Source organism: Chiloscyllium plagiosum, unplaced genomic scaffold (genome assembly GCF_037043375.1).
Source record: "Chiloscyllium plagiosum isolate Xiang-an unplaced genomic scaffold, Cpla_swu_hap1 HiC_scaffold_5, whole genome shotgun sequence".
NCBI lineage: Eukaryota > Metazoa > Chordata > Chondrichthyes > Orectolobiformes > Hemiscylliidae > Chiloscyllium > Chiloscyllium plagiosum.
The window spans coordinates 116,058,664-116,085,147 of record NW_028270143.1 but is presented as its reverse complement, the minus strand read 5'-3'; the positions used below and the strand labels follow the sequence as shown (position 1 = coordinate 116,085,147).

Genomic DNA, 26,484 nt, shown 5'->3' with positions numbered 1-26,484 from the left:
CATGACATTTTGCAGGTCATTTGCTTCCTCCTCGTACTTACCCTGTCACCTAACTTGACACCAGTAGATAACTTGAATACATGACATTCTGTTGCCTCAACTGAGTCATAGTTTCCATGTACAGCATGGAAAAAGACCATACAGTCTAACTTGCCCATACCCACCAGATATCTTAAATTAATCTAGTACCGTATGCCAGCATTTGGCCCATATCCCTCTAAACTCTTCTTATTCATGTATTCATCCAGATGTCTTTTAAATGTTGTAACTGTACCAGCCTCCACCACTTCCTCTGGCAGCTCATTCCATACACACACCACCCTCTGCGTGAATAAGTTGCCCCTTAGGTCCCTTTTACATCTTTCCCCTCTCACCCTAAACCTCTTGTTCTAGACTGTCCCACCCTGGGGAAAATACCTTGTCTATTACTCTATAATGTCAGCCCTCAGCCTTCAACGCTCCAGGGATAACAGCTCCAGTCTGTTCAGCCTCCCCAAACAGCTCAAAGCCTCCAACCCTGGCAACATCCTTGTAAATCTTTTCTGAACCCTTTCAAATTTCACAAAATCCTTCCAATAAGAGGGAGACCTGAATTGCGCACACCATTCCAAAAGTGGCCTAACCAATGTCCTGTACAGCTGCAACAAGACTTCCCAACTCCGACACTCAATGCTCTAACCAATAAAGGGAAGCATACCAAACGCCTTCTTCATTACCCTACCAGTGACTCCACTTTCAAAGAGCAATGAACCTGCACTCCAAGGTCTCTTTGTTTAGCAACACTCCCCTGGACCTTACCATTAAGTGTATAAGTACTGCTAAGATTTGCCTTTCCAAAATGCAGCACCTCATATTTATTCAAATTAAACTCCGCCACTGATCATAAACTGTCAATAACCAAGGCCAAGGCATATATAATCTTTCAGTACCAGCACAGGCTCAAAGTCTGCCAATGAAAAGTGACTATTTAGTCCTATTGTTAGCAAATCCTCAATCCATGAACATATTACCCCAAGCCCCAGAAGCCCTAATTTTTAAGACTACATTGTAGACTGTTATAGGTTAAAAAGATTTCTGCTAATCCAATAATTTATTATTTAAACTGAGGACATTCCTTACCTGTTTCAAAGTAAACTTGTCACTTGTAGAGAACAAAACAACAGTGTTATGCATTGAGTTTTCATCCTCATCCTTATTGACCATCATTTCCATGGCACCAACCTACAATGGAACGTGCACAATTACTACTAGTCATCTTTTCTGATTTAAAAAAATACTCACATTTGTCTTTAAAACACAAAGGGAAAAGTACCCAGTGACCTTTCTTAGCATGGTGTTACTCCAGGACATGCTTCAAACAGTGCACGTAAATTGCTGTTTTATTAAATCTAAACATGTTGAATATTTGTATATCAATAGGATTGCCATGATCCCTTGCAAGAGCAACCTCTTGAAACACCTCTTGAAACTCCTCTTGCAATGACCCTTATAAGGAAATTACCCCATCAGCTGGCAATCCAATGTTCTGCTACATCATAGTCTCAATCAAACGGAAGCCCAATGTCATGCTGGAACATTCCTGATCTATAAGACCCACTGCACCCCATCCCTCAGTAGTAACTTCGTTGATTATTCACAGGTGGGATGTCAACATCATTGGTTGACCAGCATTTATTGCCCATTCCTAGTAGCCCTTGAGAAGGTAGTGCTGAGAGCCCTTTTTAAGCCATTCTAGTTCACGTGCTGGAGGTTTATCCACAATGCCTTAGAAAGTATATCCAGGATTTTGACCACAGCTATGGCAAGAGTTTATTTCTAAGTCAGGATGGTGAGTGGCTTGGAGGGGAACTTGCAGTGGTGTTTCCATATAGCTGCTGCCCTTGTCCTTTTAGATGGAAATTATTGTGCGCTTGGAAAGTGCTGTCTAAGGATCTTGGTGGGGTTTTGCAGTGTATCTTGTAGAGAGTACACACTGCTGCAACTGAGTGTTGGTGGTGGTGAGACTGGATGTTTGTGCATACAATGCCAATCAAGCGACTACTCTGTCCTGGATGCTGTCAAGTTTGAGTGTTGTTGGAGCTGCACCCATCCAGGCATCACACTCCTGACTTGTGCCTTAGACAGGATGCAACAGCTATGAAACAGCTCTTTGCTTATTAGCATTCAACACCTAATCAAAATTATTTTCCTAATGCTGTTTTAGCTAAACTAGGAGCAATCCCAGGTTAGCCCAAATCTAGACCAGATCTTGCCAAATCTCTCTCAGATCTGTGCTGTCAGTAGAGACTGCTGAGCAATAACTTTCACCAAACCGCTCATTTCATTGGAGTGAAACCAGTTAAACCAACACAGACAAGGAATTAAAGCCTTACAGGATTGTATGGTCCCAGCACTGAATGCAGTTAATTAGATCAATCAGTGACAGCTCCTATTGTTTATCAATTATCTCTGAATAAGATATCAGGTTTCTTTGCAAAGTTTTGCCGCTAATTCCAAGATCTATTACATCTTGATCATAACATTTTTACTTAAAATCAGGATATACTACTTTGGTGAGTAAAAGCTCATAAGATGAAAATCACTCCAAGACCTGAATGACACCTCATTTCCGAGTGAAGGTTTACATATAATACATAATCTTAAATTAATTATTTAATGTTGTTTTTAAATCAATCATTCTTTTATTTTTTTCTTCTTGTTTCCAACGGGGCCTTCTGACATTAAATCTGTCTTGGAGACATAGCAGAATTATTTAAAGATTTGTAAGAAAAATTCTGCAATGTCATGCTTTCAAGATGCTTATTACAAGTCAATCCATTAGTTAAGGATTCTTGAAACTCCCCTAAGTGATGGCTCTTAAATAAATCAGAAGAAACAAAGGTAGCAAAACAATTTTTCACATAAATTATTTTACTAAACCAGGTAAAAATGGGGAGAGAAAGCATTTGCAAGATGAGAATTCGCTCCTTATTTAGCTGTACTATAAAAAGGATAACGATTCCAATTCCACCATTTCAGTAAATTAGTGGGAAGCTCAGCATTTTAAACTCAATTGGGGGAAGAGTACCATAAAAGGTATTTAATAAATGGACGATAACACTGGGTAATTATAAAACAAAATGTCTGTAAAGTACTTATTTATCAAAGGACAATCTTCCTTTGCACTCACCTGTCTGGTGGAAAAGCAACATTTCAGTGTCCATAAAATCCATAGAAGTTCCAGCAAAGTGAAGTCAAGTGATATTATTACAAACATGCTAACAGTAGCCAGAGAATGTTAAAACCAATAAGCAGAATGTAGTAGTACACACACACAATTGACAGAGCCAATAAAATGCCTTCCAAACAGATTTATCCATAGATTTTTCTGACCAGGATCAACATGACAACTAACTAGTTATACCAGATAATCATCAGTATTATGAAAATAGTTCAACTGGAACAATAATTTCCCTTTAGATAATTAAAGTCCATGTCCAAATGGAGAAATAGAAATGGCGTACACTTACTCCTGGTGTTATAGCAGCACCAATACCATTTTTCAATTTCGACCTGCCTCTAACGCCCCGTCCAGAGTGTCCTGTACCACGTGGTCTCTTCTTCCCAGGAAAGCCAGCACCACGACCCTATTGAAAACAATACTTCAGAAAAGTCTTGTTTTGAATACAATGTATCCCTATATTTCTCAAGGCTATTAACAACTTGCATTCATGTATAAGTCATCAAAACAATAAAACAAACTCATGTTACACAGGGGCATTACATACCACAGTAAAGATACTGAGCAATAAAAACAAACTCTCAGGTAAGATGACCTGAAGCTTTAAACAAGTAGGAATGAAGGAGTGTATTAAATAGTACAAGGTGAGACAGAGATGTGGCAAGATTCAAGGAGGCAATTGCAGAGCGTATGGCCTCGTCATCTGAATGCATGGCTACCAATAATGAGGCAATTACAATTGAGAGAATACAAGAGGCTAGAATCAGAGGAACACAAGTAATTCAGTGTTACGGACAAGATGAAGTTAGAGTTAAGGAGGGATCAGGCTCAAGTGGGATTTGAAAACAAATAATACTAAAATTGAGGAATTGTTTAAAAAAAGGCTATAATAGGGCAACAAGAAAGCCAAGGTGAATGGGATTTAGCGCAAGTTGAGATATGGATAAATTTTGAATCACCTCAAATTTACTGAGGGTACAATGTGGGATGCCAGCAAAGACTGCATTGGGCATTAAGTATGAAGGGAACAACACTTGATGAAAACAAAAAGTGGCTGGGAATGGGTCGGTAACAGTGTCTACAAGGACAGAGATATCAACGGTTGTTACTTTGGTGGAGAGGGTTGATGACAGCAAATTTGAAGGGGATAGGAACAGAACCTCAAGAGTAATTTTTCATGTTAGCTTACAAAGGAGCTTGGTAGAGGAGTTCAGTGGTTAGCGGTTTAGATGGAGTGGGATCACTGAAACTGCCTACCCTCCATTCACTTTGCAATATGCAAAAATGACAAATGTTTCTATAATACTGAAAAAGATATATTTTTAAGGAGTAAACAATCACACACTGTAATGTCACTGAACTAGTTTTCCAGAGCAACAGGTGCCCAGATAACACCATGGCAGCTGGTGTAATTTAAAAATAATTAATAAATTTGCACTATAAAATTAGTCTCAGAAATGATGACTGTGACAACAATCACCAATATCATTACCAGACTAATTGGGTTCACGGATGTTGTTTAGGGAAGGGAGAAGCTGATGCTTGCTTCATCTAGTAACTCCACACCCAGTGATATGGTGCATTCTTATCGGGTTCTTAAAAATCTGTTCGTACAGGGTGGATGCTACTGGCTAGGCCAGCATTTATTGCCCACCCCTAATTACCCAGACAGTTAAGAGCCAAACACAATGATGAGTCACATGTGGGCCAGACTAGGCAAGGATGTCAGACTTCTTTCTCCAGAGGACAAGTAAATCTGATGAACTCTTATGAAAACCAACAGTCAGGTTAGCTTTTATCCCAAATTCTTAATGAATTCAAATTTCATCAAATTGCCTGCTTCAAACAATAGCCTGGTCTTCTAACATTAGCCAGTCTAGTGACATTACCACTACACTACCAACTCCCCTTGATTCATTTTAAGAACAATCAGGGATGGGCACCAGACTTCAGCCTTGCCTGCAAGACTCATGTCATGAAAGAATGTCAAAAATAATAAAGTAGCAAACATTTTGTATAAAAACTATCAAAAAAAATGCTGTTGTTATCTGCTTTTATTACCACCTATTTCATGAAAATATTTTATGTTTTAAATACATCTTTAATAAGAAAGCAAATACAAGAATAGTGTACTTCAAAAACTTTTATGCTGTCAGCTGGCAAAATGTGATTTTTTTCCAAACACATTGCAAATTAGTCACTTCTCAGTTCAGTTTTATACCTGTTTGATAAGACACATTTGTAAGTTAAGTATTAACCTGCAACACTGAGAATCAGCAATAAATTGGTCGATTGAAGAGGTTATAAGGAATGACATGCAAGAAAAGGAAGGAGAATCTCATTGTTACTTCCAAATAAAGAATTTCCATTGAAAACAAAACTTAGTCTGCTTCAAGGACTTGTATGCTACACAAAAATTCTAGTAAAATTATTATGAATTGCTTCACAAGAGCTTATTACTGACAAAATAATTCCTAAAATATTACTGCCTGTATCTGACTTTTGTTTAAGCAACTGATATGTTCCTCCCCTCCTGCAGCCATCTATCTCTGTGTTTGATAGGTGGGGTGAGTGAAGCAAAGCACCGAGTCTCAGCCAAATTTGGCATCTTGTGCAAATACATATTCTTCACTTTGCAAGTCCAGAAAACAAAACCAAGACAACTGGTTAGCTCTTGGTAAGCACCACAACATGCTTTGTTTGTCCTCATCTTCAGGTTGATCACTGGACTGCAAACAAGGACAGGATACTGGGTTAATTTTTCCTTCCTTTATCTTAGCAGTCATGCAAATTATACTGCTGTTTGAAAAGAAGGGGAGAAAAGATGGGACTTAAGAATCAGAAAAAAGTTCCTGGATAGCCTTTTCATTCCCAACAAATTTGGATTGCAGGGATCTAAATAAGCCTTCACATTGAAATCTGTAATCAGTATTAATAGTGCAATAAAATATCTTTGCACATAATCTTTTTGAAAATATACATATAACCACTTTCAGGTTAACATTCTTCATTCTTAGATGGCTTCCAATGATCACAAAAACAAATTATATTATGCTAATAGAAAAACATGAAGGTCATTGAATCGAACTGTCAGAAACAGGACAAGTCAGTCTTGGATCTTGCTACTCATTTTCTGGCAAAAGATTTCTCACCCTCTTGACGAAAAGTATTATCATAGAAAAGTAGACACTGTTTCAAGTCAAAGTTATTTGCAGGCTGACACTTTGTAGTTTCACATTACTCTACGATAAACTTCATTACATATAAATATAGAAAATGACCTGTGCACATGCTCAAATGAGTCAACTGATACTTCACTTGAGACAAAATCTAACCTAAAATGGTTTTCCTCAACAAAATCATTTAGCATAACCTACTTTCTGGAATTGGACAGAATGTTCACCGAGATGACTCATTTGAATGAGAGATCTTTAACTTTTAGCTGCAACAATTACAAATCTGGAGAACCCCAATGCTTCACTCAGCATTTGATTGCTTTTCATTACTGGGGTTAAAGGATCAAACAAAGAAAACATAATAACAAAGACAACCACTGTTGAGAGACATGATGTGCACGAGGTATTGGCCGAGGATGGACAAATCACAACACCAGCTTATAGTCCGACATGGACTGCCTACGGATTGTGTTAGTCCAATGTGACATTTTATAAATTCCTCCTTTGGAAATAGAACCAGTCTAACTCAAGGTTGGAACACAGACAGATTCTAACCTCACATCTTTAATGCATTGTCTGAGCTGAGATGTCACTTTTTTTTTTATAAAACCTTAAGTTACCTCGGGAAAGTGACTTGAAAGAAGTTCTGGGATTTATATATTAATGAATTGAAACCTGCAACCCATCCTAAGTGATTAAAGACTTAACAGCAATCTAGTTTTGTTCAATACATTGCATCAGTTGTACAGCACTTTGATCTTTTACTATAAATTCTGTGTCCCAAGATCCTGCCCCACTAGCTAGCTGAAGGAGCAGGGGCACTCCAATCACTTGTACTTCTAAATAAGCTTGTTGTGTTGTGTTGTGTAATTTTTAACTGTCGAAAGAGAGTATTCAACATAAATTTTGTAAATCTCTACTGGAGATTATGAAATTTATTATTGCATTTAACACTCGTGCAAATGATTCAAGAAGTATTACCTCAAACATCCATCTTAGAATGGTGTTATGAATTACCATTGAAGTATATTTTTACAAGATTCTGAAATTATATTTTTACTTATTTATACTTCGTGTCCATTGAGTTCCCAGCAATAATGTAACATTTATTTGGACTAATCTCTCTATTTAACTTGTACCTTATGAAATTCCCTCACTCTTGCAAGGCAGAAAAGTCTGAAGTTTTTTAAAGAAATCTTTTCCTTGGAACTCACTCTGATGTTCAGGCTAACCTAGTTAATGTTCTGTGCACTATTTCCAAAGTATGCACTGTTACCTTGTGCTTGTAACTCCCCTACAAGCAAATGAGATTATAATGCTTGAGCACAAGGGCCTCAAATCTTGTATTCAAATTGTATTTAGAGAATACTCTATTACATTCCAAATTGCTTCACAGCTCATTGCTTATTTTAAAAACTCACTCACTTTTGTGAACAATACATCAGACTCTTTGCACGAGTAAAAAAGTAAATAAAACATTGTTTTAAAGTATGTTCAGAGAAAGGTATTGACCAGAACACAGTGAAGACTCCTTGCAGAGACATAGGTTATTCCATGCCTGAAGCATAGTGAAGATGATGGTGTAAAGGAAATGGTATTGGATAGGTAAACCGGAGTCCCAAATTAATGCTCTGGGAACATGGGTTAGAATCCTTGCTACTTACACTGCAGATGGTGAAATCTGAGTTCAATAAAATCACCAGCCATAAATACTGTGGCTACAAGATTAAGTCAGAGGCTAGGAATTCTCTAGTGCGCAACTCACTTCATGCCTCCCCAGTGTCTGTCCACCATCTATCAAAGACAAGTCGGGAATGTGGTAAAAGTGTGCTGCTTCATTAACACACTTTACCCTGGATGATTTCAAGTTTTAAGTAGCCAACTTAACTGGCAGCCCATCCACCATCCTCAGCATTTATATCCCTCTCCCCCCTCCACCAATGACACAGTGAGGCAATAGTGAGTACCATCTATAAGATCCACCACAGGAACTCACCTAAGCTCTTTCCACAACACGTTCTAAATCCCTCTCTTTCCATGAAGGATGAGGGCAGATGTATGGGGACATAGACTTCCTGCTATTTCTTTCTTCTGTGGGGACCTCAGGGATCCACATATGTCAGTGACTTCTGGAAGTGGATGCCAGGCATGGATTCTCAGAATGGCTCAGCTGCGCAGCTTACAGGGATCTTTGGATACCATCACCTGCAACTTCCTCTCCAAACCACATGCCACTAACTTTGAAATATCTCACCATTCATTCACTGTAATTGGGTGTAGTTCCTGGAAGCCCCTCTCAAATAGCACTCTGGGTGTTGTCACATTCAAGGACTGCTATGTTTCAAGGTTACAGATCACCTTCACCTTTGATAACAGTTAGGGATCCCATGAATGAATTAAAAATATAAAAATAAAAAAAATAAAAGGTACAAGTCAACTGTGTGATGGAACATGCTTCATTTGCCTGGATAGGGACAGCTGCACCATCACTTGAGAAATCGGATACACCCATGAAAAGGGGTGTTTGACTGGCACCTCCTCCCTTAGCAAAAATGCCCATCTCATTGACTGCATATAATGTCTATTGTAGTAGATTCCTTTGTAGCAGATCTCAAATCTGCGATCTCCACCAACCAGAAGAACAGCAAAAGATGCTAACATTCCGAAGCATGCTGCGAAGCCTTCATACGCAGCCATTTTTATGGACTTAACTTTGAAGGATTGTAGGTGCTTGGATTTGGAATTTTTTTTTTTTTTTTTTTACACAAAGTGGTTAATGAAAAGACTTTGGAATTTTTAAAAAAATGCATTTCATGGTCATCACATGTCATGTGTTAATTGCTTGTTTATGAAAGATCACTGCCTGGGTTTCTGACTCAAGTTGCATGTATTTTGGATATTGTTTGGAGTAACTGGTGATCAGCCTGCTGAAAAAAGAGCTTCAGAGCTCAGCTCTCCTGTATCTAGAAAGTAACATTTTTGTTGTGAACCATCGAGATTCCTCAAGTGTTGGTCCAATTGCTTTGATAATTCCTGAGCAGCTGCATAGGTAACCAGCTACAACTGCTGGTGTTCAGAAATATCCGTCTGTGTGCCAGAATGTCAGACTAAGAGGATCTGAACATCTCACACCTTATCCTTCTTGGCTTCAAGAACTAAGACTTATTGGCCAAAGATTTTGTTTTAAAAAGAGTGAATCTCTGCAAAGAGAAATCTGCAGTGTGCATGGGTTGGGTTATTTAGAGGGATAAAAATTTTTTTTTTCATATTTAAGCATGTGCTAATCAAATCATCTTTTAAAAGTAAGTTTTATTTTATATTAAACATTATGTTTATTTATTATTGTCAGATGTTTATTAAGAAGCCTTGTTAAAGAATCTTTTATTCTAAATTTAATATAGATTAAACAGATGATTGGCCATATTGGGAAACCAGTAAATAAGTACATGTATGCCAAGACCCATGGAGATTACAAAAAGACAACACAATCAAGTACGTACTTCAGGCAGTAACACCCTCCTCAGCCATGCACTGAAGTGTCAGCCTAATTTTTGTGTTTACATCTACAGTGGAGCTTAAAGCTACATAGGATCATAGATGAAAGCATAACCAACTAAAACAAACTGAAGAACCTCAATACCCATTAGTAACTTATCCTGCCAAGTCCCGATGAGCCATTCTGGCTGATCAGAAGTTTAAATTTATGCAGTTCAGATATTGGACTTTAACGCCATTCAAAATACATAGGTTAACAGAAAACTATGTTGGGAAGAGGATACAAGGAAGTTGCACATTTATGCAGACAGATTGAGTGAGTGGGCAAAGTCTGACAAATGGAATATAACATGGAGAAATGTGAACGATTGGCAATCTGCCTGTGCAAGGTTGCCTGGGGACGAATGATCATGTTAGAATTCAAAATAGAGTGACGTAGTTGATTCCGAGACAAGGGTCTTAAATCTAAAGAGAGGAAACAACGATGGTACAAGGCATGAGTTGGCTATGATTGATTGGGGAACATTACTTAAAGGGAAGGCCGTTGAAGAGCAATGGCGAACATTCAAAGAGTGCATGGGTGAACTGCAACAGTGATTACTTTTGTGCCAGACAGAAACAAAAGTAGGAGGAGTGGCCAAACCACTGCTTACAAGAGAAATTAGAGATAGTATTAGAACCAAGGGTGCAGCAATCAAATTGGCCAGAAAAAAAGTAGACGTTGGGAGTGGGAGAATTTCAGAATTTAATAAGAGGACGACAAAGGGATTGATCAAAAAAGGGAAAATAAAGACAGTACGAGAGTAAATTTGTGGGATGCATACTGTGACAGTGTCTGTAGAATATGAAGTGAAAAAGATTGGTGAAGACAAATATGTAGTAGTCAGAAACAGGGGAACTCATAATGGGTCACAAAGAAATAGGTGACCAACTAATACATACTTGTGGTTGTGCTCACAGAGGAGGACATGGATAGGAAACACAAGGTTTTGTGAGGTAGAAACTGGGAAAAAAAAAATCAGTATTAATGGGTAAATGCTGTTGGGGAAATTGATGGGGATTGAAGGCTGAGTTAGAGTGGTGCTGGAAAAGCACAGCAGGTCAGGCAGCATCCGAGGAGCAGGAAAATCAACGTTTCGGGCAAAAGCCCTTCATCAGGACTCGAAGGCCGGAAGGGGATTGAAGGCTGATAAATCCCTAGCCCCGATCATCTACGCCCCAGAACACTTAAGGAAGTGGCCATAGAAATAGTGAATGCATTGGTGGTCATCTTCCAAAATTCTGTAGATTCTGGGTCAGCTCCTACAGGTTGGACAGTAGGTATTGTAAGAAGGGCGGTAGAGAGAAAACTAGGAATTATGGGCCACTCAATCTAATGTCAGTCATGGGAAATGCCAGCATCCATTATTAGCTGAGCATTTGGAAAATGGTGGCAGAATGAGAGAGTCAGCTTGAACTTGCAAAAGGGAAATGACACTTGCCAAATCCACTGGAATTTTTTTTAAAGGATGTGACTAGCAGGGATGATGATGGGGAGCCCCTGGTTGTCGTCCATTTGGACTTTCAGAAGGCTTTCAACAGTTCCATGTAAGGAACTAGTAAATTTAAAATGCATGGGATTGTGTTTCATTATTGAGATGGATAGAAAACAGGTTAGCGACTGAAAACAGAGGAAGAAAAAATTGATTTCTTTCTGAATGTAGGCAGGGACTAATGGGTACCACAGGATTAGTGCTAAGTCTTCAGCTATTCATATAGTAATGATTTAAATGTGGGAACTAAATGCAATACCTCCAAATTTGCAGATGACACGACACTGGCTGGGAGAGTGAGCTATGAAGAGGATGCAATAGACAATAGGTGCAGGAGTAGGCCATTCTGCCCTTCGAGCCTGCACCACCATTCAACATGATCATGGCTGATCATCCTTAAACAGTATCCTGTTCCTGCCTTATCTCCATAACCCTTGATTCCACTATACTTCAGAGCTCGATCCAACTCTTTCTTAAATGAATCCAGAGACTGGGCCTCCATTGCCCTCTGAGGCAGAGCATTCCACACAGCCACCACTCTCTGGGTGAAAAGGTTTCTCCTCATCTGTGTCCTAAATGGTCTACCCCGTATTTTTAAGCTGCGTCTCTGGTTCGGCACTCACCCATCAGCGGAAACATGTTTCCTGCCTCCAGAACGTCCAATCCTTTAATAATCTTATATGTCTCAATCAGATCCCCTCTCAGTCTTCTAAACTCAAGGGTATACAAGCGCAGTCGCTCCAGTCTTTCAGCATAAGGTAGTCCCGCCATTCCAGGAATTGACCTTGTGAACCTACGCTACATTCCCTCAATAGCCAGAATGTCTTTCCTCAAATTTGGAGACCAGAACTGCACACAATACTCCAGATGCGGTCTCACCAGGGCCCTGTACAGCTGCAGAAGAACCTCTTTGCTTCTATACTCAATTCGTCTAGTTATGAAGGCCAGCATGCTATTAGCCTTCTTCACTACCTGCTGTACCTGCATGCTTACCTTTATTGACTGGTGTACAAGAACACCCAGATCCCTTTGTACTGCCCTTTTACCTAAATTGATTCCATTTAGGTAGCAATCTGCCTTCCTGTTCTTGCCACCAAAGTGGATAACCATACATTTATCCACATTAAACTGCATCTGCCATGCATCTGATCACTCACCTAACCTGTGGGCGGCACGGTGGCACAGTGGTTAGCACTGCTGCCTCACAGCGGCAGAGACCCGGGTTCAATTCCTGCCTCAGGCGACTGACTGTGTGGAGTTTGCACGTTCTCCCCGTGTCTGCGTGGGTTTCCTCCGGGTGCTCCGGTTTCCTCCCACAGTCCAAAGATGTGCAGGTCAGGTGAATTGGCCATGCTAAATTGCCCATAGTGTTAGGTAAGGGGTAAATGTATGGGTGGGTTGCGCTTCGGCAGGGCGGTGTGGACTTGTTGGGCCGAAGGGCCTGTTTCCACACTGTAAGTAATCTAATCTAATCTAATCTGTCCAGGTCACCCTGTCATCTCCTAACATCCTCCTCATATTTCACCCTGCCACCCAGCTTAGTATCATCAGCAAATCTGCTAATGTTATTACTAATACCATCTTCAATATCATTAATATATCTTGTAAAAATCTGCAGTCCCAGCACTGATCCCTGCGGTACCCCACTGGTCACCGCCTGCCATTCCGAAATGGAGCCATTTACCACTACTTTGTTTCCTGTCAGCCAACCAACTTTCAATTCAAGTTAGTATTTTGCACCCTAATTTTGCTCAATAACCTCCTATGTGGGACTTCATCAAAAGCTTTCTGAAAGTCCAGGGACACTACATCAACTGGATGTCTCTCGTCCATTTTCAGAGTTACATCCTCAAAAATGCAGAAAGGCTAAAGGGCGATCTAGATAAGTACAGAGTTAGAAAATGCATGCTGGTGCATTATAATGTTTATAAACGTGAGGTCATCCAGTTTGGTAGCAAGCACAGGAATGCAATTATCAGGATGGCTCTAAATTGAGAGAGGGGCATGTGCAGTGAGACCTGGGTGCCCTTGGACACCAGTCTCCTGCGATTCATGAGAACAGTTATGAGTTAGGTAACAAAATGCACGATCCTTAACAGTTAAACAGCAAAGTGGAAGAATTCCTCATAAAGCCTCAGATATAAAACAACTTTCTATATTTTGACCAGCAATGTAGTGGCACATTCATAATTTTCTCAGTGTTTCACGCCACAAAAGGAGCTACAAAAGAAAATTCAAATACTACTGTCCAACTGGTCAGGAATGAATTATAATCTGCAACTTTACTGAAAGAGAACTATTCTGAAGACAAATGAAAAAAAAAGTACCTAAAGACACAGAATATAACATTAATGAACAAAATGGGAACAACGATTTTAAATGACATTGAAAGCAATTGGTTGTCAGTAGTTAATGCTAACAAGAATGGGCCTTTGAGAGTCTAAAGTAGCTCCCTGCATTAGTTGCATTACCAAAACTTGTTTTTTAAATTTATTCATTCATTCATGGAGTGAGCGCATCACTGGCTAGGCAGCACTTACTGTCCATCCCTAATTGCCCAGAGAGCAGTTAAAATTCAACCTCTTTATTGTGGGTCTGGAGCTCATGTAGGCCACACAAGCTAAGGATGGCAGTTTTCTTCCCTAAAGGACACTATTGAACCAGAAGGGCCTTTCCGATAATCAATAACAGATTCACGGTCACGTTAGACACTTAATTCCAGATTTCTTTTTATTTTAAGAATTCAAGTTCTACCATCTGCCATGGCAGGATTCGAACCCAGGTCCCAGAACATTAACTGGGTCTCTGGATTAACTGACCAGTGACAGGCCACAGCGTTATGGTATAAATAGTCTAGATCTTTCCAGTTAAACTCAAATGATCATTATGAATGCAGAATGATCTGGAACCTAAGGTAAAAAGGTAAACCAGTAGCAATGCAATGGCAGACATGTAAGATATTAATGAATAACTCACAAAGATTTATCACAGTGGGAAAGACATCTTGAGAAGAATGTACCAAATATAACTAAATGTGAAAATTAAGAATAGTAACAAACTGAAAAACTACTGTACAATACTGAGATCAGTGGCAGGTCAGAAGACTGAACAGATTAAGAAACCATAAATAACAACTCAAAAATGAATGAAGAGGAAGGAATTAGATGATGCTAAAAAGCTATCAAAAAAAAAAGCAAAGGTTCTATAAGATTTAACAACAGGAATGAGTAATTAAAGTTTGAGTTACTGATCCAGAGACAGAGTCTGGGAATTAGATTAGATTAGATTACATTACAGTGTGGAAACAGGCCCTTCGGCCCAACAAGTCCACACCGACCCGCCGAAGCGAAACCCACCCATACCCCTACATTTACCCCTTACCTAACACTACGGGCAATTTAGCATGGCCAACTCACCTGACCTGCACATCTTTTGGACTGTGGGAGGAAACCGGAGCACCCGGAGGAAACCCACGCAGACACGGGGAGAACGTGCAAACTCCACACAGTCAGTCGCCTGAGGCGGGAATTGAACCCGGGTCTCAGGCGCTGTGAGGCAGCAGTGCTAACCACTGTGCCAGTGGAAAACAAGGAAAAGGCAGAAATGGAGAGTCCATCTTCACTGGAGAAGACTCAGACAACTTCCAAAAAATACTTGAAAATCAACAGGCAAAAGCAGAAAGAAAAATTATTTTTTCTAACACCAGGGAGAAGCTGCTAGTAATATTATTAGAGTGACATTGTAACAAGTCCCCAAGATCAAATGATCTCCATTTTAAGGTTTTAAAAGAAGTGGCTGGAAAGTGGAGGCATTGAATATAACCGTACAAAATTCCTCAAGATTCTGGTAGGGTCCCAGCAGATTGAGAAACAGCCTTTATTCAAGGAAGGTAAGATGCAGAAAGCAGGAAACTGTTGGCCAGTTTGCTAACAGCTGTAAAAGTGAAATTGCTTGATCCTATAATTAATGTGGTTTATAACAGGATATTTTGAAAATTATAATGGGATTAGGCAGAATTAAAACTCTTAAAATTTTATTTCATGAATTTATTAGAGTTATTTGAGGAAGTAATAAGCTGAATGGATAAAAGGATAGAATTCCAAAAGTTGATAAGGTGTCATATCAAAGGTTATTATGCAAAATAAGAGCTCACTTTGGAGGAAGTAACATATTGGCATTGATAAAGGACTAGTAAGCCAACAGGAGACTGACATTGGGATCTGTTTTGGGTTGACAGGTTGTAACTACTCAAGTGCCAGAATCGTTTACATTCTCATCATTATTGGTGGTCCATCGCAGATAAGGATGACTCTCTTGCACTCAGGGTGAGTCCACAGGTAGCTGTACAGGTCGACGTGGCTTCCACAGGTTATGTTACACTCTGGGCAGAAGGTAGGCAGGGTGTTGGTGGGGCAGCACGCTCCTTTTGCTGTTTTCACCTGGCTTCCACTTTTTCTTCACAGCAAGTCTCAAGGTGCTTAATGTCTTCCAGGATGCTCCTCTACTTTAGACGGTCTTGGGCCAAGGATTCGTCTGTGTCTGTGGGAATGCTGCGTTTTGCCAGTGAGCCCTTTAGGGCATCACTGAAGCACTTCCTCTGTCCACCTATGCCCTGCCTGACATTTTGAACCTGGGATTATAGCACCTGCATAGAGAGTCTCTCGTCAGTCATGTGGATGTTCCCAGCCCATTGCAGCTGATCAAGGGTGATCAGTGCCTCAATGCTGGGGATGTTGGCCTGGTTAGTGCGTCTTTCTTCCCAGCAGATTCACACGATCTTGCGCAGGCAGCGCTGGTAGTTCGCCTCCAGCAACTCGAGTCTGCTATAGACAGTCCACATCTCAGAGCCATACATGAGGGCAGGAACCACCAGAGTTCTATCAACCATGATCATGGTATTGGATCTGATGCTGTTGCCCTTGAACACCTCAGATGGCCAAGGCTGTAATAAGACACTGGAGGTGGTGCTGGATCTCTTCATTATTAGCTGAATTGACACTTTTGAGGCATTTGAGAGTGTGAAATGGACTGGTAAGCTAGAAGAGATACCTGTTAGGAAGGAAGATGTGTTGGACATTTTGAACAACTTGAGGATAGACAAGTCCCCCGGACCTGACGGGATATATCCTAGGATTATGTGGGAAGCAAGAGAAGAAATTGCAGTACCGTTGGCAATGATCTTCTCCTCTTCACTGGCAACGGGGGTGGTACCAGGGGACTGGAGAGTAGCGAATGTTGTGCCCCTGTTCAAAAAAGGGAATAGGGATAACCCCGGGAATTACAGGCCTGTTAGTCTTACTTCTGTGGTAGGCAAAGTAATGGAAAGGGTACTGAGGGATAGGATTTATGAGTATCTGGAAAGACACTGCTTGATTAGGGACAGCCAGCACGGATTTGTGAAGCGTAGGTCTTGCCTTACAAGTCTTATTGAATTCTTCGAGGAGGTGACCAAGCATGTGGATGAGGGTAGAGCAGTGGATGTAGTGTACATGGATTTCAGTAAGGCATTTGATAAGGTTCCCCATGGTAGGCTTATGCGGAAAGTCAGGAGGCATGGGATAGAGGGAAATTTGGCCAATTGGATAGAAAATTGGCTAACCGGTCGAAGGCAGAGAGTGGTGGTAGATGGTAAATATTCAGCCTGGAGCCCAGTTACAAGTGGAGTTCCGCAGGGATCAGTTCTGGGTCCTCTGCTGTTTGTAATTTTTATTAATGACTTAGATGAGGGAGTCGAAGGGTGGGTCAGTAAATTTGCAGATGATACGAAGATAGGTGGAGTTGTGGACAGTGAGGAGGGCTGTTGTCGGCTGCAGAGGGACTTAGATATGATGCAGAGCTGGGCTGAGGAGTGGCAGATGGAGTTCAACCCTGCCAAGTGTGAGGTTGTCCATTTTGGAAGAACAAATAAGAATGCGGAATACAGGGTTAATGGTAGGGTTCTTAGTCAGGTGGAGGAACAGAGGGATCTTGGGGTCTATGTACATCGATCTTTGAAGGTTGCCACTCAGGTGGATAGAGTTTGTAAGAAGGCCTATGGAGGGATTGAATTCAAGAGTCGTGAAGTGATGTTGCAGCTGTACAGGACTTTGGTTAGGCCACAGTTGGAGTACTGTGTGCAGTTCTGGTCGCCTCACTTTAGGAAAGATGTGGAAGCTTTGGAGAGGGTGCAGAGAAGATTTACCAGGATGTTGCCTGGAATGGAGAGGAAGTCGTACGAGGATAGGTTGAGTGTTCTCGGCCTTTTCTCGTTGGAACGGCGAAGGATGAGGGGTGACTTGATAGAGGTTTATAAGATGATCAGAGGAATAGATAGAGTAGACAGTCAGAAACTTTTTCCCCGGGTACAACAGAGTGTTACAAGGGGACATAAATTTAAGGTGAAGGGTGGAAGGTATAGGGGAGATGTCAGGGGTGGGTTCTTTACCCAGAGAGTGGTGGGGGCATGGAATGCGCTGCCCGTGGGAGTGGTAGAGTCGGAATCATTGGCGACCTTTAAGCGGCATTTGGATAGGTACATGGATGGGTACTTAATCTAGGTTAGAAGTTCGGCACAACATTGTGGGCCGAAGGGCCTGTTCTGTGCTGTATTGTTCTATGTTCTATGTTCTATGGTCAATGTTCTCTAAGGCCTCTCCATGGACCCTGATGATTGAGAGTTTGCTCCACAGTGCCAGGCCAGGTTGGTGGAGGACTTTAGTCTTCCAGATGTTCAGAGCTAAGCTCACATATGCCTCTGACAAAGATAGTGACGATAGCTGGAGCTCATCCTCTGACGTTGCAATATAAGCAAACATTATCTGTATACTACAGCTTGATGACACTGGTTGGGTGACTTTGGTCTTGGCTTGAATGCAGAGAGTGAATAATTTCCTGCTGATACTGTAAATTCGCTCCACTCCAGCAGGGAGCTTGTTGGCGGTGAGGTGAAGCATTGCAGCGAGGTAGATCGAGAACAGTGCTGGGTCATGACACAGCCCTGCTTGACACTGGCCCTAACGGGAAATGGGTCGGTGGCAGAGCCATTCGTCATTACTATGTCTTCCTTGTCATCGTGGAGCAGGCCAAAGGATGGTGATAAACTTCATGGTGCAACCAAAGTGAAGAATGATGCTCCATTATGCCTCCTATTGACGGTAAGGTCAAAAGCAGCCATGTACAGTGGTCGACTGTTTTTCCCGCATTTCTTCTGCAGTTGCAGATTTGATGAAAATCATATCTGATATGTACCTCCATATCCAAAAGCCACACTGCAATTCTGGGAAGCGTCCCTCAACCACTGGGAGGAGATGGTTGAAGGGGTCATTGGCAATGATTTTTCTGATGGTCGATAGTAGGGAGATCCCCCTGTAGTTACCACAATTGAATTATTGCCTTTTATGAAAATGTTCACAACTGTGGCATCTTGGCGCTCTACCAGAATGCTCTCCATCTCCTGGATAAAGCAGACAAGGGTTTGTAGATGAAACAGAAACTCTTTGCCTCTACACATGAAATATCTCAGCAGGGATACCATCTGTTCCAGCTGTTGTTCTTAAGCTGGCAGATGGCCCCCTCTGCTTTGTGCAGGGCTGCGATGTTGCTGAGGTCATGGTGTGTAGCATGTTGATGGACGTGTTCAACATTGCCCAAATTGACAACAGAGCCCTGGTTGAGGAGGTCTCTGAAGTGCTTCCCCCAGCATTGTTTGATGGCTTCTTTATCTTTCATAAGAGTCACTCTGTCCTTGGCCAGGAGTGGGGTGGGGCCTTGGGTGTTTGATCCATAAGTGGTCTTACAGCACAGAAGGAACCATGTATGTCACAGTTGTCAGCCATCTGTTGGGCCTCCGGTGTTTTCTCCACCCACCACCTGTTCTTTATGTTGCAGGTTTGTTGTTAGACCTGGGCTTTCAGATCCCTGTAGGCCTGCCTTGCTCTGTGTGCGATTGTGGTTTTATGCTTCACGCTTAACAGTTCCTGGATCTCCTGATCATTCTGATTAAACCAGTGTTAGTGTTTCTTGGTTGAGTGACTGATGGAGAGTTTGTAGGCATTGATGATGGCAATCTTGACGGTGAATCAGAGGCTGCTGGAGTCCTGCGACTCGGTGTCGCTGAGGGTCACTAGGTTTGTGGAGGGGAGCGGACTGAATGAGGCTTTTTTTTACTGTGTCTTTGAGTGCCTCAATGTTGAACATTTTGCAGTACTACTTCGGTTGTCTCCTCTGCAGCAGTGCTATATCTATGGAATTCTCAGCCCAGTGAAGAAGTTGAGGCTTCCTCGTTGAATGTTTTAAAGGCAAATAGAGACTTTTGAGCAATAACGGAATTAATTTGTTTCCAAGTAAAGTTGAGATTGTTTGCATTGATAATGGCTTGCATTTGCAGTGAATTGACTGCTTCACTATTGTTCACATGGAAAATTCTTGATTGATTGATTTGATTTATTTTTACATGTACCTAAGTACAATGAAAAGCTTTGTTTGCAAGCAGTACAGGCAGATCATAATAATCAAGGACATACAGATCATAAGGTGAAAAAGAACTCTGACAGTGTAAGGCATACAGGTTACACTTTGTGCTAGGCAAGATTAAGGGTCATGGTGAGTGGGTGGGTAAGTGGAGCAGAGTCCACGAGAAGATCAGTCATGAATGGTAGAGCAGGTCAAAGGCATAGATCTCTGAAGGCATAAGGGCATGTTAGCAGGGTGGTGAAAAAAGCACAAGAGACACATGTATATCAATGGAGGCATAGATTACAAAAGCAGGGAAGTCATGTAGGAGTTGTATAGAACTTTGGTGAGACCACAGCTGGAGTAACATGTGTAGTTCTAGTTGCTACATTATAGGAATTATGTGATTGTGCTGGAGGGGTGCAGAGGAAGTTCACCAGGACGCTGCCTGGGATGGAAAATTTAAGTTATGAGGAAGGGTTATGAGCTTAGGTTTTGGTTGTTTTCATTGGAGCACAGACGACTAAGAGGAAATCTGATTGAGGTGTACAAGATTATGAGGGGATATAGACAGACCGGATAAGGAGTTGCTGTTCCCCTTAGTTGAAGGGTCAGTTACGAAGAAACTGAAGTTTAAAGGTGAGTGTCATTAGGTTTGGTGGGGCACTTAGGTAAACCTTTTTTACCCAGAGGGTGCTGATGTCTGGAAAGCGTTGCCTGGGAGGGTAGCAGAGCAATGTTGGTTCACAACCTTTAAAAAGTACCTGGATGACCACTTGGCACATCATAACATTTAAAGCTATGGACCAAGTGCTTGTAAATAGGATTAAGTTGCAAGTCAGGTGTTTTTCACTTGTCAATGCAGACTTGATGGGCTAAAGGGCCTCTTCTGCACATTTTGATTCTATGATCCCTTTCTCCCTTTCCAAATTCTTCTTCAGCCCTGAGATATTCTTAATCCTGACATTGTACAAGCAACACAGCCTTCATATTTCCTGCTGACAGCTGCACAAAACATTATCTATCCTTTTAATTACACTGCCCTTCTACCAAATCTGCATTCCTATTGCATCCCCACACTTTAACGACTCCCTCTACTAACATGCTGTGGTCGGTTTGCTCATCCTCCCTGCAGTCCCCACAGCTTGCAAGGACCTCACAAATGTTGAGCAATTGCAGGGACCGAGGCTCCTCAATTGTAGCTCCTGGGTACACATAACTGCCTCACCTGCAGTCACACCTTCCTGTCTCTGATCACAGACCAAAACTGAATTACTTAGTCTGAGGGGTATGACTGCCCTCTAGAGAAAAGTGTCCAGGTAACTTGCTCCTTCCATAATGTGGCACAATGTTACTCAGACACCAGCTCAAATATGAAGTTCCTTGAGCTGCAAACTCTTACTGCAGTTGCATTAGTTATGGATCACATCAGTGTCCATATGATACAGCAGCAACACATCACTGTTCTATCTCATAAACTTATCCAAATTCCCTGTTCTTTACACTTCACTAATGATATATTGTTTTTAATGAAACTAAAAAGAAAAAAAATCACCAGTGTCAACAAACTACTGAAGCAGTTATTTTTAAGTAGAAAGAAGAAAAACTTTGGAGACATAAACACAGACCGAAAACCTACTCTTACTTTAAAGACTAGGAATATTCACCAATCAACTTTTTCTCTGCCCTCACGTCATATTATGATTTGTGATATTACTCCACTGCTGGTCACACTGTAGATAAGTTTTTCGACCATGCCTTTTATCCTCTTCCACTTACCTTTCACTCTGGAGAGTTTAATCTTGCAGCAAGACCCAGTTAAATCACCTCTTTGAACAGAATTTCAAAGAGTATAGTCAGTAACTCAGTCGGCCTTAGTCTTAATCTGCTCAAGCCTTGCGCACATTAATCATGCTTATTATAGATGAATACTAGTGGATGAGCTTGAATTCCAAATAGTCTATGCTGGGTTCATCAATCCTGTGACACTATGTGCTTCAGTCCAATTTGCTACCTGAATTGAAGCTGGACTTCATGGTAAAATTGAACAAAGAGCTCTTTCTCTGCACATGGAGAATTTAATTTAGATATTTTTGCACTTCACATAAGTATTCAGCAAATAAGGCTGGAACAATTTCAAACTTATGCAAGTTACAGTTTATATGATATAACATACAGTATCAACAGCTACTGGTCTGGAAAGGATCTTGGAGAACTGACACAGATTTCAAAAGCAGACAAATTACTGCCACATAGTTAAGATATGTTGACCAGTTTGATTAATAGACTAATGGTAATATTAGAAAGAGTACCTGGTAGAAGTCTTTGAGTTAATAATAGTATAAGTGTCGAGAAAATATTTCCAGCTAAATGACTGTCCAAAACCGGAGGTAATACCTTTAAAAATAATTCATGAACAAAATAAAGAATCCAGGAGAAATTGCTCTACCTGAACAGGGAGAAGAAAGTGGAAAACACCAACTTGACTTGAAAAACAGTATGGTTAAATGCCTAATTACATTTCTTAGGGACTGCAAGGAGCAATTAAGCATGTAACATTGCTCCATTTAAGTGAAAGCTAAATAAGTACATGAGGCAGGCTGCAGCAGAAGGTTGCACTTATAGAGTTAGATGAGAAATGCTGGAAGGAGGCTCATGTGTATAAACAAGAATAAAACTTTGGTTAGACCGCACTTGGAATACTGCGTCCAGTTCTGATCGCCCTATTATAGGAAAGATGTGGATCTTTGGAGAGGGTTCAGAGGAGGTGTACAGGATGCTGCCTGGACTGGAGGGCTTATCTTATGAAGAGAGGTTGACTGAGCTCAGACTTTTTTCATTGGAGAAAAGGAGGAGGAGAGGGGACCTAATTGAGGTACACAAGATAATGAGGGGCATAGATACAGTCAATAGCCAGAGACTATTTCCCAGGGCAGAAATGACTAACACGAGGGGTCATAGTTTTAAGCTGGTTGGAGGAAAGTATAGAGGGGATGTCAGAGGCGGGTTCTTTACACAGAGAGTTGAGAGAGCATGGAATGCGTTGCCAGCAGCAGTTGTGGAAGCAAGGCCATTGGGGACATTTAAGAGACTACTGGACATGCATATGGTCACAGAAATTGGAGGGTGCATACATGAGGATCAGTGGTCGGCGCAACATCGTGGGCTGAAGGGTCTGTTTTGTGCTGTACTGTTCTATGTTCTAAATAAATTAGGCCGATGGGCTTTTTACTGCTGTTGACTCCATACACTGCTCAGAAGCTGCATTAGCTACATAAAAGGAAAGTTACACCTGACTTTTCTAAATGAAATGTACTGTATGAAAATATTCCAGAACCAAAATGATGAAAAGTCGATAATGGAAAATTAACCCTTTCAAGATTGTAACCCAAATCTGTACAGTGTCAACAACAGGCAAACAAGAATTGGCAGTATAGTTCAAGGAGAGACATTTGAAATTTTCAAAATACCAACAAAAGCTGTACTTGAAACAACTGTGGTTTGAGTGAAAATGTTACAATAGGAGCATTGGTTCTATTGCCTTGTATGCAGAACTGTCCCTTTTATTAAGAGGAAGGGAAATGAGAGGCAGCGAGCAAACATATCATCTGTCCAAAGCAACACTACTTTTTGAAGGAAAAATCAACTTTTCCAACGCAGAGTGGCTACAATGCATGTCAAATGCGATGGCTGAATGAATAAAGGTAAACAAAAATCTACTGCCTTATCAGATACAAAAGAAAGACCCAAGCTAAACGAAAATGGTAAAGGAATATAAATCTGAAATAATATGAATTACCACTTTGATGTTCCAAATGGTGCTCTGAGGTTGCTTTGTTTTTACCATACTCTCCCGAAATTCATAACTGTCTGTAGACCAGGAAGGGGAACTCATTGCATTTGTCGCCCACATGCCCTAGGATATGGTAGGTGAAAAAAGATGTAATTGGGGAAACCCCCAGCAAAATAAACTTAACTACTAAACATGATACTAAAATGCAACAAAATGAAAGCTTAGGACAAAATTCTATGAAGATATGAAGTTTTTGACAATTAAACTGAAAAAGCAATACTGTGTAATAAAAGACGTGTATGAGGTTAAGAAACTAAAAATGCCATCTCACAATGAATTTTTTTTAAAACAAATTCAATCTGCCAAAGGAAAAACACATGAAACTAAAGTTATAACACTTCTGTCCTAAACAGATCCATTTTCTGCATAAAAATGAGAAAATCTAAACTTAATGGAGCTGCATTTCTTAGTCTGGCATTTCTATTAATTAATTACTCACAGTCAATAACTTTAAAAATAAATGTTAAAAGAGAAAAATGCTGATAATCTAGAGTTACAATGAGAAACTGCTCAATGTAGACTGCAGTTCAAGAAACTTTTGAAAAACAACTCAGTAAAGAATCTACATCAGCAATGTCAACCTTCTTTTTAATCAGTTATGGGCGGCATCGTGGGCTCACTGGTGAGCACTGCTGCCTCACAGCACCAGAGGCTCAGGTTCGATGCCAGCCTTGGGCGACTGTCTGTGTGGAGTTTGCATATTCTCCCCGTGTCTGTGTGGGTTTCCTCCGGGTGCTCCGGTTTCCTCCCCCAGTCCAATGATGTGCAGGTCAGGTAAACTGGCCATACTAAGCTGCCTGTAGTGTTAGGTGCATTAGTCAGAGGGATATGGGTCTGGGTGGGTTACTCTTTGGAGGGTTGGTGTGGACTTATTGGGCCAAAGGGCCTGGTTCCACACTGTAGGGTAACTAATCTAATCTAATCATGCACTTCCAGACTTTTCTACTTCCCACCATGCCCCCCTGAACCCCTCTCATCCAATTTAGAATATAGTTTAAAATTACAAGGTTGGAAAATCTTTTGTCTGGAATGCTGTTTTGATTGTGAACACATCAAGCAGATGGCGGAGGTATTTCCAATAAATTTACAATTTGACATGAAATTACAGCCTATAATGACCAGGTTGTTGGTTCATAATCATGCTCACCACTCTACCCAACCAGGAAACAATACAAGGAACAGAGGACACATTCAATAATTCAGAAAATGAAACCAAGGTTTCTCTCACCCTGTACTTTTCAGTACACCCCCTTATCTGAATAGTATGAATGAGATTTTGTGCACAAGCACCATTTACATTACACACATGGTTCCAGAGTTGTCGTTTGAGTTGACCACAAATGCTAATTTTCATAAACATATAGGATAAATTGACATCAACCACATGAACAGCAGGAAACCCACATCCACTGCACCTTTTGGTCCATGAATTCTATCTCCTATTTCTCAGAGATTATTTTCTCCTAATATCTCACCCATGGTCAAATGTGGGCACTTGGACATCTGGAAAAATTTAGACTATGTACATAAACCAAATGGCTTACTTCATATGTATGGAATAATTATGTCATCGTACATGGCATTTTGCAAGTCATCCATACAACTCTCAACAATGAAAGGATCTTTAATTTTATGTGATTTGCTAATATTCTTTCATTAATACATATGTATTGTTGTTGACAAGGAGGTATGACCTCTCAAACCCTAGAACTCAGCAGTAATGCTCCACAAGCTTCTATTAAAACAAAAAGATGGCATGGTTGCCCAAACAAAAGATAACAACCAGATGTAAAATTAGTTCTGCAATATTAAGACATGCAAAACGCTTGAGTAGGTCAGCAATATCAGCAGAACACCAGGTTTGGAGGACATAATTTGTTTTATCACAAACTCGATGTTCTGTTTAAAACTAGGCATTGGAAGACTGAACTGAGTCATTTATTGTGGTCACATGTAATAAGATACAGTGAAATGTGTGGTTTTGTGTGCTATACAAGCAAATCATACCGTGCAAAGAACATCAGGGTAGCAAAACAGAGTGCAGAATGTAGTGTGACAGCTGTAGAAAAGGGGGTGGGTGGGGAGAGAAAAAGAGGAGAGAAGAGAGAGAAGAGAGAGAGAGAAGAGGATTGAGAGGAGAGAGAGAGAGAGAGAGAGAGAGAGAGAGAGAGAGAGAGAGAGAGAGAGGAGAGAAGAGAAGAGAAGAGAGAGAAGAGAAGAGAAGAGAGAGGAGAGAAGAGAAGAGAGAGGAGAGAAGAGAAGAGAGAGGAGAGAAGAGAAGAGAGAGGAGAGAAGAGAGAGAAGAGAGAGGAGAGGAGAGAGAGGAGAGAGAGGAGAGAGAGGAGAGAGAGGAGAGAGAGGAGAGAGAAGGGAGAGAGAGGGGAGAGAGAAGGGAGAGAGAAGGGAGAGAAGGGAGAGAAGGGAGAGAAGGGAGAGAAGGGAGAGAAGGGAGAGAAGGGAGAGAAGGGAGAGGAGAGAGAGGAGAGAGAGGAGAGAGAGGAGAGAGAGGAGAGAGAGGAGAGAGAGGAGGGAGAGAAGGGAGAGAAGGGAGAGAAGGGAGAGAAGGGAGAGAAGGGAGAGAAGGGAGAGGAGAGAGAGAAGAGAGAGGGGAGAGAGAGAGGAGAGAGAGAAGAGAGAGGGAGAAGAGAGAGGGAGAAGAGAGAGGGAGAAGAGAGAGGGAGAAGAGAGAGGGAGAAGAGAGAGGGAGAAGAGAGAGGGAGAAGAGAGAGGGAGAAGAGAGAGGGAGAAGAGAGAGGGAGAAGAGAGAGGGAGAAGAGA

At 41.1% G+C, this 26,484-nt stretch overlaps 1 protein-coding gene across 1 annotated transcript in view; it reads right to left on the bottom strand.

Moving 5' to 3' along the window:
* kmt2ca (lysine (K)-specific methyltransferase 2Ca) overlaps positions 1-26,484 on the bottom strand; it is a 403,624-nt gene that overhangs the window by 88,958 nt on the left and 288,182 nt on the right. The window contains exons 13-15 of the mRNA XM_087987768.1: positions 23,653-23,769; positions 3,510-3,626; positions 1,120-1,221 (exon numbers count right to left, since the gene is read on the bottom strand). Coding sequence (XP_087843894.1) covers positions 1,120-1,221; positions 3,510-3,626; positions 23,653-23,769 — 336 coding nt within the window. The remainder of the gene's footprint in view (positions 1-1,119; positions 1,222-3,509; positions 3,627-23,652; positions 23,770-26,484) is intronic.